Genomic DNA, 20,888 nt, shown 5'->3' on the forward strand with positions numbered 1-20,888 from the left:
TGCTCTCATGCCACATGTGACTGCAGCTGCAATACAGAGCTACACTCTCATGCCAAATGTGACTGCAGCTGCAATAGAGTCATGCTCTCATGCCACATGTGACTGCAGCTGCAATACAGAGCCACGCTCTCATGCCACATGTGACGGCAGCTGTAATACAGAGTCATGCTCTCATGCCACATGTAACTGCAGCTGCAATACAGAGTCATGCTCTCATGCCAAATGTGACTGCAGCTGCAATACAGAGTCATGCTCTCATGCCACATGTAACTGCAGCTGCAATACAGAGCCACACTCTCATGCCAAATGTGACTGCAGCTGCAATAGTCATGCTCTCATGCCACATGTGACTGCAGCTGCAATACAGTCACGCTCTCATGCCACATGTAACTGCAGCTGCAATACAGAGTCATGCTCTCATGCCACATGTGACTGCAGCTGCAATACAGAGTCATGCTCTCATGCCACATTTGACTGCAGCTGCAATACAGGGTCACGCTCGCATGCCACATGTGACTGCAGCTGCAATACAGAGTCATGCTCTCATGCCACATTTGACTGCAGCTGCAATACAGGGTCACGCTCTCATGCCACATGTGACATGACAAACGTTGTTGTGTTGAGCTGCCTTTTAGATTAAACACAAGTTTTATTATTGCCATTAGAGTGCCTCCTTCATTCATATCTTGGTTTGCTGTTTGTGTAAAGGTGCGTACACACATGCGACTATAGTCGTTTGTAACGATCGTTCCCCGATCTTTACCAACGACGATCGTTACAAAAAACGAACCACCGACTATTAAGGCAAACGACGAACGAGCCAAATCGCTACAAAAGAAAGTTCTGTCTCGGCGGATTTTAACCAACGACGATTGTTTGCAAAAGTAGTACATCGTTGGAAACGGTCGTTCGTACTAGGCTTGACATGCACATTTCACAATTTCTCCGTGAAACTTCTCATTTTTATGCGCAGGCGCAATAGTTGCTTTACGTGATGTAACGTTCGTTCTAACGATCAGATCTTTACACACCTTTTAAAACTAACTTTAGTTAGTTCGTTCTTTCATCAATTAAAAGTTCGTTCGTCGTTCTCAACGAGCGATCGTTGTCGCATGTGTGTACGTAGCATTAGTGGTGACCCTCTGGAGGATTGAGCACGGGCAGACCAGGCTGGTAGACCTGGGTGAGTGGCTGCTTTGGGGCATCACTGTGTCTGCAATTTAGATATTGGAGCCTAGGATCATGATACTTGGATGGGAAATTGCCATGCAGTCTGAGTATGCTGTGCATGGCTTGTCTGTATTTTACAGGCTGTACCCAGCTGCTGCCTCCTCATAAGAGGAATCTTTCTCTTTTAAGACGCAGTATACATTTCAGCCTGCTGCCATTTTATAGTGTTCATTGCACAGTGCCTGAAGACTGAAACAGCCTGCGACTCTTTACACAGCTAACGTTTGTCAAAATATTTCACCCTTCACACACTGCTTTTATTTAGGAAATGGTTTTTGAATGCTTTCATGGGCAGGTTAAGCCTTCCTTTCCTGTCTTGCATTCATACTTGTGCCTATTATTTAATAACACGCTGGTTATAGAGTTAATGACATAATGAATACAATTGCTTAAAATATTAGTTTGTATTAGTCAGTGTTTGCCCATTGTATAATCTTTCCTCTCCCTGATTTACATTCTGAAATGTATCACTGGTGGGGACAGCTTTAGTTCTGCCAGGTGATCTGTACAGAATGTATATTTCTGAGAGTTCTATGTGCAGAGGGCACTACAGTGGCTTGCAAAAGTATTCGTCCCCTTGAAGTTTTCCACATTTTGTCATATTACTGCCACAAACCTGAATTAATTGTATTGGGATTCCACATGAAAGACCAATACAAAGTGGTATACACATGAGAAGTGGAACGAAAATCATACATGATTCCAAACATTTTTTTTACAAATAACTGCAAAGTGGGGTGTGCGTAATTATTCAGCCCCCTTTGGTCTGAGTGCAGTCAGTTGCCCATAGACATTGCCTGATGAGTGCTAATGACTAGAGTGCACCTGTCTGTAATCTAATGTCTGTGCAAATACAGCTGCTCTGTGACGGCCTCAGAGGTTGTCTTTGGCCTGGGGCACACCAGAGGAGTTTTTCTGAGCGTTTTGAGTTTTTAAATCTGCTGCTAATGTTATCCTATGTGTCTGTGCACACTGGAACAATGAGGTTTTGTAAAATACCCCCATAGCATTACATTGGGAAGAGCTTTTGAAACCTCTAAAAGCTCTTCCCGATGTAATGCTATGGGTTTTTTTTACAAAACCTCATTGCTCCAGTGTGCACAGACACATAGGATAACATTAGCAGCAGATTTAAAAACTCAAAACGCTCAGAAAAACTCCTCTGGTGTGCCCCAGGCCTAAGAGAATATTGGGAGCAACAACACCATGAAGTCCAAAGTACACACCAGACAGGTCAGGGATAAAGTTATTGAGAAATTTAAAGCAGGCTTAGGCTACAAAAAGATTTCCAAAGCCTTGAACATCCCATGGAGCACTGTTCAAGCGATCATTCAAAAATGGAAGGCGTATGGGCCAACTGTAAACCTACCAAGACAAGGCCGTCCACCTAAACTCACAGGCCGAACAAGGAGAGCGCTGATCAGAAATGCAGTCAAGAGGCCCATGGTGACTCTGGACGAGCTGCAGAGATCTACAGCTCAGGTGGGGGAATCTGTCCAAAGGACAACTATTAGTCATGCACTGCACAAAGTTGACCTTTATGGAAGAGTAGCAAGAAAAAAGCCATTGTTAACAGAAAAACATAAGAAGTCCCGTTTGCAGTTTGCCACAAGCCATGTGGGGACACAGCAAACATGTGGAAGAAGGTGCTCTGGTCAGATGAGACCAAAATGGAACTTTTTGGACAAAATGCAAAACGCTATGTGTGGCAGAAAACTAACACTGCACATCACTCTGAACACACCATCCCCACTGTCCAATATGGTGGTGGCAGCATCATGCTCTGGGGGTGCTTCTCTTCAGCAGGGACCGGGAAGCTGGTCAGAGTTGATGGGGAGATGGATGGAGCCAAATACAGGGCAATCTTTGAAGAAAACCTCTTGGAGTCTGCAAAAGACGTGAGACTGGGGCGGAGGTTCACCTTCCAGCAGGACAATGACCCTAAACATAAAGCCAGGGAAACAATGGAATGGTTTAAAACAAAACATATCTATGTGTTGGAATGGCCCAGTCAAAGTCCAGATCTAAATCCAATCGAGAATCTGCGGCAAAATCTGAAAACTGCTGTTCACAAACGCTGTCCATCTAATCTGACTGAGCTGGAGCTGTTTTGCAAAGAAGAATGGGCAAGGATTTCAGTCTCTAGATGTGCAAAGCTGGTAGAGACATACCCTAAAAGACTGGCAGCTGTAATTGCAGCAAAAGGTGGTTCTACAAAGTATTGACTCGGGGCTGAATAATTACGCACAACCCACTTTGCAGTTATTAAAAAAAAAAAATGTTTGGAATCGTGCATGATTTTCGTTCCACTTCTCACATGTACACCACTTTGTATTGGTGTTTCACGTGGAATTCCAATAAAATTGATGCATGTTTGTGGCAGTAATGTGACAAAACGTGGAAAACTTTAAGGGGGCCGAATACTTTTGCAAACCACTGTATTGCTTGCTTGGCAGTTGGAAAAAAGCGGTTACTTCCCACAATGCAATGAGGTTCACAGACAGCAAACTGTCAGGACCATAGTCATGGCATCACACTGTGGGAGGGGTTTCACAACAATATCAGTCATACAGACTGATCTATTTGAGAAAAGGTAAAGATTTCTTGTGGGAAATGGGGGTATCAGATACTGATTGGAAAGAAGTTCAATCCTTGGTTATATATCCTCCTCAGTTGTTTAGACTTCCAGGATACTCAGCACAGTATCTAAAGATGCATGCATTCTGACAGCTAGACATTGTAAAATGAACACCTCTTCACTTTAATAGACTTCTTCTAGAGGAAAAAAAAAAACACTACGTAGTCTAAAATCTTGGACACGGCTGAACAAAGTACTTGCAGCATTTTTCTTGGCTGAGAGCTTGTTATTTTTTTTTTTTTTAAATCGATCCTGAAATTTCACGTATATGTGTAGCGTTCTCTTTCACCATTACTGTGAGTTTCCATTACTCATAGGCTTTCTGTTGTATATAAATCTTTAATGTTGGCAGAGATCATTTTCAGTGGGGGGAATAGCTACAATTTTGTTCTGCTAAGCAGAGGTTTAGCGGATTTCTCCATCAAGATCCGCCTTGGGCTTTTGAAACAAAACTTTGCTTGAGAGTGCCTAGCAGGAGTCTAATGCTGTAAATACACGGTACGTTTTTTATTATCAATCGAGCCGCTGATGGCCCGATTGATAATATCAGATGTGTCCGATACCTTGCAGGATCGATTCCGTGCTCGATACCGGCGGGCAGGACAAAAGAATAAACAAAGCGGAAGTTAAGAAGCCGCCCACGGGTACGAGCCGGAATCGATCCGAGCGCGCATGGATGCGCCGTAATCGAGCCAGCGGCTCGATACACCGCACTAAAACGTACGGTGTATTTACAGCATAACAAACCATAGTCACAAAGTAGCATGGTTCTTTTGGAGAGAAAGGGTCACAGCTGTGTTGTAAGGGGGTCACATTTGCCTGGCTAAGATGTCAATTTACTCAGGCTCCATTTTAGTTGTTAATGTGCCTGAAAAGTTGAAGGGACATTTTACCCATTGAAGATGTTTGGATGGTTGGAAGGTTGTGGTGTATGTCACACTTCCCTACACATTGGCCTCAATTCACTAAGCTTTATCAAACACTTTATCAAACGTTTAATAACTTACCTCCTGAGTAAAATCTAATTTTGAATTCACTAAGGTGTTATAGATGTACACTGCTGGTCTGTGTGCACTGTAACCTCCAGCAGACCCCCTCTTAGTCCGTTGCTGGAATATGTCCCTATATTAGCTGGTGATGGGTAGGCTTTTTCCATATTTTGAATCCCCCAAGTCTGTAAATCTGTGTTGTTGGCGATGCCCCTTTCCTTTCGTTATGCTTGTGTTCCCCTTACAAGAAATGCAGGAGTGACACAATTTCTGGAGCCTGGCCCACTTTGACTTGCCTGTAATACGAGGGCTTCAGCTGTGTTTTCCTGAGGTGATTGGTCTCCTGCCACGTAGAACAGGGAAGATAATGCGCCGTGGCAACAGCTAAGCATTCCAGCCTGACTGGGCATCATTCCCAGCTGTATAGGAAGACAGAGGATGCAGCTGCTGGCGTCCTCCATCATTAGCTTTAACTCACAATGAATTTACTATGTGTTTGTGGACGTTTTCTTCAAATTGTGTTTGCAATAAAAATGACTTTGTTATATTATCAATAGTACTTTCTCAGTTTTGTAAAGTAAGGGAATTCCCCTTCATGCTGGTTATTGCACCTTGGCAAGTCTCTATGCTGATCAGTTGAAGGAGAAGTTTTTCCAACAAACTTGCACTGCTTCTACCTCTTTCAGTGTCGCTGTACTTGCAGTGTAAAGCTGAAGGCAGGGGACACACTTGTCTTTCAGTTTTCTGCGCGCGTTTTTCTGCGTATGTTTTCTGCACACCAAGTGTGTGTTTAAGCAGGAAAATGCGCACGTTTTTCATTGCAGCTAATGTAATTGATACAAAAAACTGACAAAATGTGCAGAATCATGATGCAGAATGTCAGTTTTTTTTCTGCACAGAAAACCAAGCTAAGTGTGCACTAGCCCATTGATTAACATGTGTTCTCAGTTTTTCTGTTCAGAAAACGTGTCTGAAAACAGTCAAGTGTGTTCCCTGCCGAATACTCACCTAAAAGATGGATCAGGGAATCTCACTGCGAAGCCTCCAGATGAACTTCCCCCGAACCATCTTCCTCCCAACGGGAACACGTGACAGCACATGACGGGCAAAAACGAGGGTTCAAACTATCATGGCACTTTGGGTGGAGGTCGTCGGGGATCTGATCTGCAGTGACTGTCGTTATCACCACGTGTGGCAGAGCGTCCAACTAATCGCGTGCCAGTACCCATGTCGCAAGATCACGGAAACGATCGCCCGCCACTTATAAAATGCCAGTCTGAAGAATCATGAGCTGTTCACAAGACTTAAAACCTTCAGTAGTGCTTATTGTCTCTGCTGTTCTTGTTAGCCATGCCTGGAAAGGACATGAGGAGGGACTGTGGGAGACACTTGTAGTACTAGGCCTGAGACCTAATGGCGGTGGTTTGCGATGCATCTTATGCAGAATTCTACGATTTTACTGTGCTTCCCGAAGTGGTCACAATTTGGCCTTGCATCCCTTCCATGCAATCGCTCCGGGACAGGTCCAAGAAGGCTGCAGCTCGGTCACCAAGTGCAAGCCCTGCAGTAGAACCACAGTCACAGAGTTCCACTGCCGCAGTGCTTTACGATCACCGGCTATCGGCAAATGCTACTAGGCTCAAGACCTCATGGTCATCTTGTACAAGAGAATTTGCCATTGTGCTAAAAGGGTGTTTCTCAACATTATTACAGCATGTACCCCTTTATTAATGACTCTGTTGGCCAAGTACCCTTATTAGTGAGTAACATAATCTGAGTACCCCTAGTAGTGGGTAACATAATTTTAAAGGACTACAATAGGGGCGTAGGGGGAAAAACCATTTATGGCTTATCTTTTTTTCATCTCAAAACTTAATTTAAAAGATTGACTATGACAAGTTCAAATACCACCTGGGGTATGCGTACCATGTGTTGAGAACCTAGGTGCTAGAGGTCTGCATGGGGATGGTGGGCTTATGGTACAGCCATAATGCAGGGAACACGCTCCCCATCGTGATATTGTGGCTGGTTTTAGTTTTTTTTCTGTCGGGCTGCGATAGTGTTCTCGTTTGCATCTTATGTGCTTGACTTTTTTGTTTTCCTTTGCAGTAGAATATTGTAACAAGTGTAATGGCAGTAATGCAGCCAATCTAATGTAGTATACAGGGCCGGATTTATACTTTGTGTGCCCCTAGGCCAAGTATGTTGTGACTTCCCTTTCATGTGCAGCAGTGCCCCTCCCATTCCATGTGCAACCCCCTCCTCTGTGTATCATCCATGTACTGTAGTCCCTCTACTTCATGAACACCTCCATTGGGCATCAGTTTCCCCCTTTTTTTGTGTTCCTCCCCATTTTCAGCATCCTGTAACGATCGGTGTAACACAGAGAGGGTCTGATTACCGGTGAACTGCAGTATATCCGAGAATACAGAATATACCCGATTATTGGTGATCTGCAGTATCACCGATAATCATATATATCTACTAACCTCTGGACACCTGAGATAACAAGTGAGTGTTTAGATGCAACAGTATACTTTGAGTACTTATACAGAAGTATGTTCCTTCCGATGGCCTAGACTCTCCCGGGGGAGGAGCTAGGCTGAGTGTAGGAAGGACAGAGCGTGAGTGACACCAGAGAGAGAGGGTGTCACTAACCGATCTGGGAACTGCCTCTAACAGGAAGGCCAGTTCTCGAGGTCGACAAGCCAGGTCGTTAACACACAGACAGATAAGGTACAGATTCAGGAGACAGATACGGAATCCAATAAACAGGCAGGGTTTGGCAACGGAGAGTCAGAATAGCAGAGTACAGAATCAGGAGGCAAATACAGAGTCCAGGAACGAGCAGAGATTGGCAACAGGATATCAGAAATAGCAAGGTACAGGATCAGAGTTCAGAGGAGTAGTCAGGCAGGTAGAAGGCCATAACAAATAATACAGATCAATATTCCTAGTGCTAAGGTGTGAGTTTCTTGATCATCAACACCTTTGGAAACTATGCTAGAACACAGATACAGACAAGGTCTGAGTGCTATCACGTAGTGATCGCAACGGCAGACACCAGAGAAATGACCAGCATCCAGTATAAATACTACAGCGCTCATCAGCGCCACCCTTAATTGCTTGACCAATAGATTACGGGAAAAATGTCAGCTGACCCGCTTGGTCAGCTGACTTTTCTCTGGCTGTCATATAAGCTCTGCCTCTCAGCGCGCGCGCGTCCTTCTGAACCTGTGTGGACTAGCAGTCCCAGCCACACCAGATATGTCTTGCAATGTATCCGCTGCTTCAGGCGCGGGGGCCGCCGCCCCGCTCTCCAAGCAAGCGGCGGTCTCCCCGCGTCCAACCATATTGTCAGCAGCATTGCCATGCGCGCAGTCTGCTGCATCCAACGCGGACTCCACCGCTCTGCCCATGCGGCATGCGGCTGTTTCTTCGCGTTGTGCCGCCATGTTAGACGCGGAAACAACCGCCTCACTCTGAGCCCTTGCGGCGGCTTTTCCGCGTTTCCTCACACATCCTCTTTCATATGTAGCAACCCCTCTTTCATGTTCAGATGCCCCCTTGGACTGCAGCTGCCCAAGGCACGGGCCTTTGTGGCCTTTTCAGAAATTTGGCCCTGGTACTATACTTGTTACCATGGTTACTTTCCACAGCTTTATTACTGTCCTTATTCCTATTCACACTTATAAATTTGGTACCCATTGTTCTGAATGGAAGCACCCTGCAGCACATTTTCCATATGGCTTTCTCATTCGGATTCAGCTTCTGTGCAGAGTTGTAGATCAGACCAGGGGAGTTGCACTCGACCATTGCTGGTCAGCACAGCTGTGAACAAGTGTCTTGGGATGAGAAGAAACTGGTAGCTGCTCTGTTTTTTGCTGGGCACCCACCTCCTTAATCACACCCCACTGTTCATGTCATTGTCTTGGAATAAGACTCTGGTCTTGAGACCTGCAGTGCCTCCTGTTTCTTCAGTACCACAACTTTTGGGACCTTTTTCTGCCTTCAGTATCTCATTAGGATGTTACTTAACAGTTACTTTGAGATGCTACGCATTTTTGTAATTCAAAATTTTTTATATTTAATTTTATTTATGCCGCTTGCAATTGTCTAGTCAAAATCATTAGCTTCTGCATTTGATTGATCCAGTTTCAAGCTACTTTGGAGTGGCTGGCTAGTGTACTGGTTTAGTGTTAGTGTCCTGGTAAAAGCTCTGTCTCTGACACAGGAGACCAAGGTTTGAATCTCAGCTCTTCCTGTTCAGTAAGCCAGCACCTATTCAGTAGGAGACCTTGGGCTAGGCTCCCTAACACTGCTACTGCCTATAGAGCGCCTCCTAGTGGCTGCAGCTCTGGCAGTTTGAGTCCGCTAGGAGAAAAGCATGATCTATTCTAAATGTTCTGTGTCTTGTCTACTTAAAATTTGATCAAAACCAACACGGAAGTAGCATTAACCCCTACTTCTTATGGCCCATACTCACGGGCTACTTTTGTGGCCTGTCGCTTGCACACGGGAGCGTGTGCGCAACAGGCTGGTGACAGCTCGTCGCCAAGTCCCTCCGCGTACACACGCGGAAGAGGGATTAGTGCAGCGACGGAAGCTGTCGCCGACGTTCCTCCCCCTCACCGGAAGCGCCGTGGATTGTCCATTGGTTGTTGTCGCTAGTCCGCATACACGCGGACTAGCAACAGTTGCGGCGGCAACTGTCGCCATGCGATTGGCCGCCGCCAATCGCCTGGCGACAGCAGCGACGGTTCGACGTGCGCGCCTCATACTCACGGGCGACCTGTTGCCGCAACACGTGCGTGCCACGTGGTTGCGGCGACAATTGTAGCCCATGAGTATGGGCCATAAGCCTCTCATTGTACATTACTGTAAATAAAGAGCAGGCTGTTTTGTGGGGTTTTTAGTGTACAGAATGGTTAGCACATGCTTGTGGGTCTAACGGGAAAGTGCCACAGCTGAGGAATGTCTGGGTAGTGTGTGGCACTTGAGGAATGTTGCCGTGTGGTCTTGGGAATTGTTGTTCTCTTGCAAATACAGCAAATGTGTGAGCAGTCTTTCCATAGGTAGAGTTTGATGAATGCACACTGGTGGGCTTGCTGCAGGGGGTTTGTCATAACACTCAACTTAGAATAGGAACATAATAAATTTTTTGGAATTTGGACACCATGCATTCACATTGGTGGTTTGCTTGATGTTTGCTATGTAGGTAGAAAAAACAATGTTTTGTAGAAGTAATACCTTTTAATGGCTAACTGATAGTTAAAGGAATACTGTAGGGGGGTCGGGGGAAAATGAGTTGAACTTACCCGTGGCTTGTAATGGTCCCCCGCAGACATCCTGTGCCCGCGCAGCCACTCACCGATGCTCCGGCCCCGCCTCTGGCTCACTTCTGGAATTTCCGACTTTAAAGTCAGAAAACCCCTGCGCCTGCGTTGCCGTGTCCTCGTTCCCGCTGATGTCACCAGTAGTGTATAGCAAAAGCCCAGTATGGTCTGTGCCTGCGCAGTACGCTCCTGGTGACATCAGGGGAAGCGAGGACACGGCAACGCAGGCGCAGTGGTTTTCTGACTTTAAAGTCAGAAATTACAGAAGTGAACCGGAGGCGGGGCCGGAGCATCAGTGAGCGTCTGCGCGGGCACAGGATGCCTGCGGGGGACCATTAGAAGCCCTGGGTAAGTTCAACTCATTTTCCCCCGACCCCCCTACAGTATCCCTTTAAATCATGCCATTTGTTTGCTGTCACAGCTGAATAGCAATGTGTACGCTCACTCAATTCATGTCGCTCTGAGGGATTGGGGTTCTATCCGTTTGGTGACAGTTGGGGGGGGTGGGGCAAGCATTGTACATCTGTTGCTATGGAGAGAGGAGGAGGGATCATAGTGGGGCCATTTGGGGGTGGCCCTATTAAAGTGTTCAAAACCCCCGAGGTGAAAATGAACTGATGAGAGAAACAATTGTATTTGTCCTCCTACTCCAAAAATTGACTTTTTTTGTAGATATCCTATGGTCTCATTTTATATTTAAACATTTACAAAGTAGATTGAATGTTTTGTCTTTGCTCAATGGCAGCCTATTAAGTCCCACTAAGTGCGAATTCACAATGTGGTTATTTGCACTGAAACTGAAACCAATGCATTTAAAGTCATTGATTCATTTATATGGACATCCATTTCCCATGCAGTGATTGATTATTATTATTGATAGCCACATATAGATTTCTGCATTAACATTCGCGGGAAAACCACAATCTGCATACAAAAGCACAACATGCTAGTGGGAATGGACCCCAAGTGTCCCAGAGTTAAAATACATGGACTATTGACCTTTTTCTATCTCTCCCCTGCCCTCAGAAGTTGTATTCTGCCAGGAAAACTTTAATGGCTGTAATTTGCTTATAAGTGATGATTACTATATTCCGGACAAGGTAGGACAAGACAGAAGCTGTCATTTCCATGCTTAGAAAGTAACTCTTTCAGGCAGCAAAATAGAACACGTAAAACAGCCTGGTAATTAGGTTTTGCACGGTACATGCACATGTTTATCTCATCATGTCTCTTGTCACCTCAGGTACACTTTAAGGTACGGTTCACACAGGCTTGTGGCGGCTGCTCGCTCAACTGTTTTTCTGCTAGCGAGCAGGAACGCTTTTGGCAGCTTTTGGAGGCGCTTCCTGACGATCATAGTTTTCCACCCCCTGCAGATGGACACAGGAGAGCGGCAGTTAAAGCTCTTTCACATTAGGGCAGATTTTGTGCGTTAACGCAAACGGCAGCCGTTTGCGTTAACCAAGGTAAGATGAAAGTCCATAGACTTTCATTTTACCTTTCACACCCGACGCTGCGTTTCGATGCGTTGCGGTTCCGACGCACCTGGGCGCAGTTTCTCATCCAACGCACCCACGAGCCGGCGTTTTCCGTCAGGTTTAATTACCAGCTACCGCCGCTCCGCAGATACCCGACGACACGCCGCAGGCAGACAACCCGTGCAGGAGAACGGCTCCTGCACGCGTTGTCTAATGTGAAAGAGCCCTAAATGATCCTGGAAGCAACCTGTTGCATCCAGGATCGCCTCAGATGCCGAAAAATCGGGATTGAAACACGGCATTTGCGTAAACATTGGTAAATGATGGTATGAGTGCTACCGGCAAATGTCTGTGTGAACCACTCCTAACAGTACAAATGTTCACTTACTGCAAAGTTCAATGAAATTTCCCTCGTTACAGATTCTAAGCCTATTTTGTGACGTGTGTCTGTGTTTGCACATCTGTATATCTGGCCAGAATAGGATGTTTGAGCGGATGACATTAGGACTGCTGGGAATAGTAGGCCACGCTGGTCCATCCCTCCCATGTATGTGACTGTTTCTGTGTTCCCATGTCTCTGCATCCATTGGTCATTCCCACCATCACTAGGCAGCTGTAAGGACAGTGCATTAATCTCCCTCCTATCTAGACACTGCAGCTGCATGCTTAAAACCTGGCCATTAATAGAATATAAAGTGAGCCACTTGTAACTCTATCATGGCCATTGTGTGTCTATGGGAAGCTCTTTATCCCTTGGCTCTGCTATAGCATGCTGCACATATTCTGGTGAGTCTGGATCTGGGTCAACTGCTGCTTTATGCTCTCTCTTCCCTTCTAGACTGCCTAATTTATAGCAGTAATAATGGATTGAGAGCACCAGGATATTAGCCAGGGCTGTGCAGCTGCTGTGTATCAAGAGCACTTGTTTTATAGCCTCCAGACATCTATAAGGGCCGTCCCCAGAATGGGCTCAGAGCGCAGCGCTGGAAACCAGCATAACGCACACTAGAACATCATGCAGTGGGATATGTTGCTGCTGAGCTGGTATTTCTTAGCTTTTTGGCCACAATGCTGCCTCAGTGAGCCATGGAGGACTATATATACAGCTCAAACATCTCTATAAAATATTTATTTCACTCTTTTTTTAGAGCACCAATCCTTGCAGCATCATTTCACAGAGAATCTTCATCTCTTCTCACTGCTTATTGCTATGCAGTGCCATGCTGATCATGTTAGTGGCTCTAGTATCCCATCCTCCCATCCTACACTACATGGGTAGAAATAATCACTCTCTCCTCAAACAATCCCCCCCCCCTCCCCCTTTGGATGTCTTTTTAAAATAAAAGCTGCTTGCATGTTCGTACACTGCCTGCCAGAAGCTATGTGTGCTATGCCATGTTTGCCCCTTCTTTCCCTCCATAGCAACAGAACATGTTGTGAGGCTATAGCCTTGCAACGCATCTGTACAGCGCTCAGCCCTGAATAGTTGACTTAAAGAGTAACTGTCAGGCTGCAGAAGCTAATTTAAACCTCTATTCTCCTGTGTTAAACAGTTTAGAAGGAAGCCCAAAAGCAATTAGTGAAGATAAAAATCTCAGTTACCTTTGATGTGTGCTTATCAGCAAGTCTGTTATTCTTAAGAAGACGCAAGCCGCATATTACTGCAAAGCATTCTGGGGCTCTCCCCTCGGCTGCTAATGAGACCTTACAGAAGCTTGTAATCGCGTAGCACTGATAAATCTCGGGCAGACTACACTGCAGGAGTCAGCTATTGTTCCTAGCCACATGGCTCATTAATATTCACTGCACACTGTGTTATTTAGTACAAGCTTATCTGTGATCAGGAAGCAGGCAGGACATGATTGACAGAAAAACATGGAGCCTGCCATGAGCTGTCAGGAGCATCTATCTCTGCATATACTATATACAAATTCTGTGAAATCCAAACATGGACGGTGAAATGCTTATGTAATGTAAGTACAGCCAATCTTTAGCTACTGATATATGTGTTTATTTTCTCTGAGACCTTATACATAACAGCTCCTCTTTAAGGCCCATACCCATGAGAAGAGAAATTTAAGTACACTTAACGTGTAATTTAAACTCCGAACTGCTCTAAAAGATTAGCCACAGCATTTATTACCTTTTATGAAAAAAAAAATGTTCATTGCAATTTATGAAATCCTAAAAAAAACCCTGAAACTTAAAGCGGATCCGAGATGAAAAACTAACTATAACAAGTAACTTTTCTATATCTTATCTAAAGTTTAGATAGTTTACACAGTAAATCTAGCTGCAAACAGATTTAATAGAATATGATTATGTCTTCCTGTGATACAATGACAGCAGCCATGTTTGTAAACATTACACAGAGGAAGGCTTATCTGCATTTTGAGCACTCAGCCTGTGAAAAAAACCTAATCCCCCCCTCCTCCCCTCTGCCTCTGAAATCTCTGGCTAGTAACACCTCCCCCTCCTCCTGCCCATACTGAGCTCCCATGAGCCCTTGCTACTGTCTGAAAGTGCCTTGGCTCTCTGAAAACTTGTGGGCGTGGCTTGTTTAGTTTATGTTGAATTAGAGTATTAAAACAAAAAAAAGTATTTGGCTTGAGGAATGCCCTACAAACAATAGGAAAGGCACACAATTTTGCAATGAGTAAAAGTTCACCTTGGATCCACTTTAACTTGGTTTCACCTTTTCAGAAGGCACTGAAAGGGTTATTCCTCATTGCTTACTATATGGAGAGCTGCAGTCTATTCACAGTTGCTGATGAGAACTAATGAGACACATTAATCTTCCTGGACAAACACAGAACAGAGAGCTGAATTTCTTCAGCAACTAAAGACTTTTCATGGTGTACTGTGCTAATATGTACTGTGAAGAGTTCGGGTCCACTTTTTTTAAGTAAATCTAAGACCTTATTTACAATTACCATTTTGAGGGTGGAAGGTTGTAGTAAACCTTAGGACAGTACATATTAGCGGTTGGGGGTCCATGCTTAAGGGCAGATAAACTGCTGGCTGAGCCTTTTGAGTTGCACCAACTGTGCATAAGTGTTGGAGGGAGCCGTCTATAGAGTGGCTAAATGGCTGATTTAGGCCTCGCTCACACTGGGGACTTTGCTGTATTCTTTTCACAGCACATTGCCTTACAATTCCATTGATTGTAATGTAGCAAGTTCACATCTTGATGCTTTGTTACTGTCCATTTGATAAACCTAATCTTTGACAACTGCTGCATCAAATAAGCAAAACCTGCTGAACAAAAATGTGTTTAAGCGCATGTAAAAAGCATGGGTCCGCTTAAACAGCACACCACAATGCACTGAAGTGTGTTTTGAAACGCACATCAACACATGCATTTTTTTCATGCACTTAAATAAGTTTCTGAACACCTCCAATGTGAACGAGGCCTTAATCGCTTCATAATTACAGCCAACAGCATGTCCATGGAAAGCAGCTATGTGTGGTTCTCCTGAAGTCTGCTAGTACCTCAAGTGTAAACAAGGTCTGTCACTTTAAATACTCAAAGCTGCTCCATTGTCAGTTTCTATTGAGGACACTGGACTATACCTACCTTATAGGAGAGTGCAGGGAGATCTTGTCGCCAGACTGCGATGCTTGTTCAGGCAGCAGACTCTTAGGGCTCGTTTCCACTATTGCGGTGCGGAATCGCCTGGATTCCACCGCTGATGAAATCGCATGTGGATGCGATTCCGCATGCGTTTTTTGCCGCGATTTCACATAGGTAAGGGTATATGCGAATTTAACCATGTCACTGCCTGTGTGGATTTACATTGGTACCTATGCGAATTCGCGGCAAAAAACGCATAGGGAAAACGCAAGCAATTTCCCTATTAAATACATTGCCTGCGATTCGCCTGCATTCCACACGCAGGCGAATTCTGCGGGGTCTACCGTGCAGAAAAATCCTGCACAGAAAAACACAAGTGGAAACAGTCCCATCCACTTATATAGCCTATGCGAATCTGCATGCGGACTCGCGCTAGTGGAAACGGGCCCTTAAGCATTGATTCAGTCATTTGATGAATGGGATTAGAAGTGTTTCAGTCAGATGTAAGGATTATAAGCGCCTCTGTCTTTTTATTTATTTATTTTATATAATGCTAAGTCCTTTCTGCTTCATTTCTCTCTCTTTCTCGCAGTGCTGGCATTGCTGTGGGTTTCTATGGCAACGGGGAGACCAGCGATGGCATCCACAGAGTGACATATTCGCTGAGACATGTCAACCACACCGTGGCAGGGATCCAGGAGCGGGTAAGTAGCAATAAATAGACTAATCCCTTGGCCTGTGATGTCAGCTCAGCATTATGTGTAATATGCAATGCCTGGCTGCTTGTAACAAAAATATACATGTCTGTGTGCATATATACTCCTGGGTGGGCCAATATAGGGCCGACTCCTAATATTTCACTGGCCTGGATGATCAGCATATGTCGTTCTATTCCTGTATGTATAAATATACCAGATTTTTGGCTCCTTCAGCCTGTGGAATTCTCTGCCATTTTCGATGACTCTTAAAAAGGCATGTGTGTTGTTTGTGCGGAACCGTGTATAGCTGGCTTCCAACACAATGACATTCTCCAAATTCTCCTCTCCTTTTACACTGTTGTACATTTGTACAGTGCTGGCACATTTTCTACTATTCATGTCACTTACTGTCCCTTTGTCAGCCTCCCACCACAGTCTAGGCCATTTTGTAGGAAGAATCCTCTTAACAAGTTGGTATAGATGTCTATCTTTGGGTTGTTGGAGAAAGTTTTAAAGCATTTAGGAAACCCATGCAAGCATAGGGAGAACATACAAACTCCCGGTAATGAATTGATAATTATTTTAACAAAATGCTTTTGTGTAGTAAATGGGGGTTTCATGTTTCTGGAGGTGTGAAGAATACACTAAATTAGCACATACATTTTGGTTTCTATTTACCACTTCCTAGCCAAAGCGAGTTTGGTTCATGGGTACAACGTATAGCAGACTGGTAGAATAACTGCTACGCTGAGATCAGAAGTCAGGATCATATGGCTATTAGGACTCCCAACAAAGTAACTAAAAACGATTGTTAACAAGTTTAGTAGCGCTCATAAACAGTTCATCACACTTCAATATCGCTGGTGGCTTCCCCCCCCCCCCCCCCATATCACTTCAGGGGTATATAGCCACCCCACTACCTCCACCGGCAAACCTCCAACTGCTCACTGACGTCTGAAAGAAGGAGGAGGAGAAGCTTCCATAGCGTAAAAGTGTTTATGGAAAAAATGGTGCTTTGCACCTTTAAAATTAATTGTCAATAATTGATATACAGTTTAAAGACAGAGTGACAAGACCCTTAGGTATTCTCATAGAGATCGCGGTATGTGGCCAAGCTATGGCAGACTTCCGTTCAGCCAATGTTGTGACGTAGTTACGGAGCGACTACGTCACATGCAACACTGGCTGGACGGGGCCAGCGTTGTAATAGATCAGAGCGGAGTGTTTTTTTTTTGTTTTTTGTTTTTTTTAACCGAGCGGTGAGTGGCGGTGCATATAGTACATATACATGCACCCCCCAAAGTCCTGCCATAGCTTGGCCACATACCACAATCTCTATGAGAATACCTTAGGCCCGGTTCACATTAGCGTTGTTTTCCCGGAACCGGACATACGGATCAGGCCATCTGGATCCGGTGAATATGGTCCGTTTTGCAGCCAGTGTGTTGTAAAACGTCCGTTTTCACTGGTTCCTATATGCTGAAAAACCTTCCGGTTCCGTTCCGCTGAGCGAAATGGTCTGGAAAATTGGTCAATTGGACTTGTCTTTGTACACTATTAGTGGTTAAATTGTGTATTATATACAGTGAGTGCTGCTATAATTTTTGTAGTGAAAGTAACTAGAAAGACCACTCTAGTTTACTCTTCTACCAAGATTTGATTTTCTTGTTAACAAAATCTAGCATGCTTCCAGATGGTGGTTCACATATCGGGGAGAAGTTGCTAAAAGTGCTTATAAATACACTAACTGAAATCACCCACTCATTACTTGTGGTTAATTTATTTTTAGACATACTCATCCACACCTGTATGCATCGGTGTAGTAGCAGCACTCTCCGATCCCTGGACCGTGTGCTTCCCGTTCCAGGAAATTTGTGCACCCGCAGTTGGTGAATGTTTGGGTGTCCCATAGCCAGCCATTCAAATTTCAATTTTTATGGGAAACTTGCACCCATAATTACCGGGGTGGCTTTATTTTTTTATTTTTATTTTTTGTGGATGGGTAGGGAGTGGTTAAGGTTAGGTGGGGGGGATTTAAAAGACACCTGAAGCGAGAGGGATATGGAGGCTGCCATATTTATTTCCTTTTAGGCAATACCAGTTGCCTGGCTGTCTCGCTGATCCTCTGCCTCTAATCCTTTTAGCCCTAAGCCCTGAACAAGCATGCAGCAGATCAGGTGTTTCTGACATTGTCAGATCTGAAAAGATTAGCTTCATGATTGTTTCTGGTGTTATTCAGACAGTACTGCAGCCAAATAGATCAGCAGGGCTGTCAGGTAACTGGTATTGTTTATAAGGAAATAAATGTCAGCCTTCATTTTCTTCCCAGTTCAGTTGTCCTTTAAGTGCAATGTTTCCCTTAACCACTTAAGGACCAGGGGTGGTTTGCCTGATCTGTGCTGCGTGGACTCTCCAGCCCGTAGCACAGATCAGGATAAAGCCAGGGCGATCAGACTTGCCCCCTTTTTTCCCCATTATGGGGGATGTCCTCCTGGGGGGGGGTCTGATCGCCGCCGGCTTGCTGCGCTTTGCGGGGGGCTCTTCAAAGCCCCCCTCCGCAGCGTTTTCGGCGCATTGTAGGATAGGCTTCAGCCTATCCTATGCCGGCGATCCCCGGCCAATCAGAGGCGGGGGATCGCCGATCTGCCGTACGGCGCGCCGTATGATGCAAACAGCGGGGAGTTCTTCCCCACGTGTTTACATTTTGCCGGCGAGCCGCGATCGGCGGCTCTCCGGCTGTTCACGGAGACACCCTCCGTGAACTGACCTGGAAAGGCCGCTCGATCGCGGCCGTTTCCATGGTAACCCACTGAAGACCTGCTGACGCCTATGGGTGTTAGCTGGTCGTTAAGTGGTTAAGCAGGTTGTTGTCTCTCTTCTCTTTATCTCAGCTCATTCATTCCTAATAAACTCCCAATTCATTCCCAGATCCCTTTTTTTTCTTGTCTAGAAATAATGGGGCCTAACCATCATAAAGGAATGTTTAGCAGGTTTTCTTTTCATGTCTCCTTCCAGGTCTCAGAAACCACCATAAATCTCAACCAAACTGTGGAACCAGATCTGCTACAACTGGAAGCCATGTTTACAGAACAGACAGATTACCTTCATATCGTCCAGAAACTTCAGGGTCTTCTGTACACACTGGTCCAACAAACCTCTGAAATCCCTTTCTGGAAGAACAGTGACATCTCCATGGAGGACCTGGCAAGACAAGCGGATCTGTACGACTGGTACAGGTGAGTCCCGCTGTCCATACATTGTGCGTGTGTGTTTTGTAGGACAAAATAATTGTTCATGTTGGCTTTATGACACCGTTAACTAATGGCAATTGTACAGGCTCTCCCTTCTGAACAGCATTGTCTTGGTAAGATGGACATGGGTCGCTGATGTTGGGGCACACCTGTTCACACGGTAGATGATCATCCAATAAGTTGTGAATGATCACTTTGGGCAATGGAAGTCTACTTACTGTAGGTGCTTTAGGCTTTCTGTGCCGGGCACGTGTACAACCACAGTAGTGAAGCAAAATTGTGGAAACTAACCTGTTTCTCAAAAAAATAGGCCCCATCATGACTCTTTAGGTTTTGTGAGGATGCTTGAATTAAGCACTATTACCAGTTCATAAAAAAATGATTTATTTAGTGTTCAGCCAGCATGGCACGGTAAAAAGTAAATTCGATTGGCAATAAAATGCAGTAGGACAAATAGTCACCAAGGAAAGCAACAACCCCCCAAAAGAATCGCACTCAGAATGCCCAAAACAATAAGGGTGTGCAAGTGCCGGACTCTCTGCAAATGTCGATTGTTATACATGGAAAATAGTTACAAGAATTTCATGATGGAATCAGAGACACTGAAGCGGAAACAAAAATTATGATATAATGAATTGGTTGTGTAGTACAGATAATTACTAGAACATTGGTAGCAAAAAATATTCTCATATTTTTATTTTCAGTTTTACAGCTTTTTTTTAAATAACATTGCATCATTCTGTAATAGTTGCAATTTACACACTACTCAGCATTCTAAATGTTTTTACAGAACCGGAAGTAAACTTTTGACCTGTCCTGACCTGTTCTCTGCAAAAGAAAAAAACAGAGCTCTCTGCCACTTTGAAAGTTGGAGAGCTCAATGGCTATTTGCATAGATAACTGAAGTTTCTTAACTCTTCCTGTACTGGAAACAAATATTTGACTTATGTTTCTGCTTCTAATGCTTTATTTCTTAGCTGTACTACACAACCAATTCAATGTCATATCTTTTTTTTTTTTTTCGCTTCAGGGTCTCTTTAAGGGTTTGGAGATTTATGATGTTCCAGAATGGGATGTCAAAAGTATATTTGAATAAATGCAAATATTTACAGTATATAAGACTCATATGCAATTAACTATTTCTACTGATTTCTCTCCTAAGTGATATTTTCAAACTTGTCAATAAAATGCCCTTTAAACCACCATCAAGCAAGAAAATAATTAAAATAGTTTTGATTGTAGTTTTCCCACATACTTTTTGTTACTTTTTCAAGTTAATTGCATATAAGTTAAGGAAAGGTGGGGGGAAAGGCTGCACATCCCTATACACATGCTGCAATTGAATGGTTAATTGCACAGGCATACACCGCCTCTGCCAGACTGAAAAATGCATGCCCTGCATCCAAGACAAGTGCTAACATTTATTAAACTAGGAGGAACTTTAGCTTCCAATATGGTTTGCATGCAAAGTATATTATACTAGAGTAAACGTGGAGCAAGTAAAGTTCCAGCACTCGACTAGGATTACAACAGGAGGCCAGGCTGGGCTATACTGTATAATACGCTGTAAGGATGTAGGTCCCTCTTAGCTGCGTGCTCCGGCAGGGATAAACAGTAAATGCGTAGATATAGAGAGAGGAGGCTTGAGCCAGCACTACAGTTAGGGTACTTTATTGTAAAAAAGGACACTTACA

The 20,888-nt window shown here is 44.4% G+C and overlaps 1 protein-coding gene across 4 annotated transcripts in view; it reads left to right on the plus strand.

The window, feature by feature from the left end:
* The window catches only part of TTYH3 (tweety family member 3), a 191,562-nt gene that overhangs the window by 95,491 nt on the left and 75,183 nt on the right, over positions 1-20,888 (plus strand). For all 4 annotated transcript variants that reach the window (XM_068244469.1, XM_068244472.1, XM_068244471.1 and 1 more), the window contains exons 3-4: positions 15,838-15,949; positions 18,959-19,179. In XM_068244469.1, the coding sequence (XP_068100570.1) occupies positions 15,838-15,949; positions 18,959-19,179 (333 nt within the window). The remainder of the gene's footprint in view (positions 1-15,837; positions 15,950-18,958; positions 19,180-20,888) is intronic.

The sequence above is a fragment of the Hyperolius riggenbachi genome, chromosome 7 (assembly GCF_040937935.1).
Source record: "Hyperolius riggenbachi isolate aHypRig1 chromosome 7, aHypRig1.pri, whole genome shotgun sequence".
NCBI lineage: Eukaryota > Metazoa > Chordata > Amphibia > Anura > Hyperoliidae > Hyperolius > Hyperolius riggenbachi.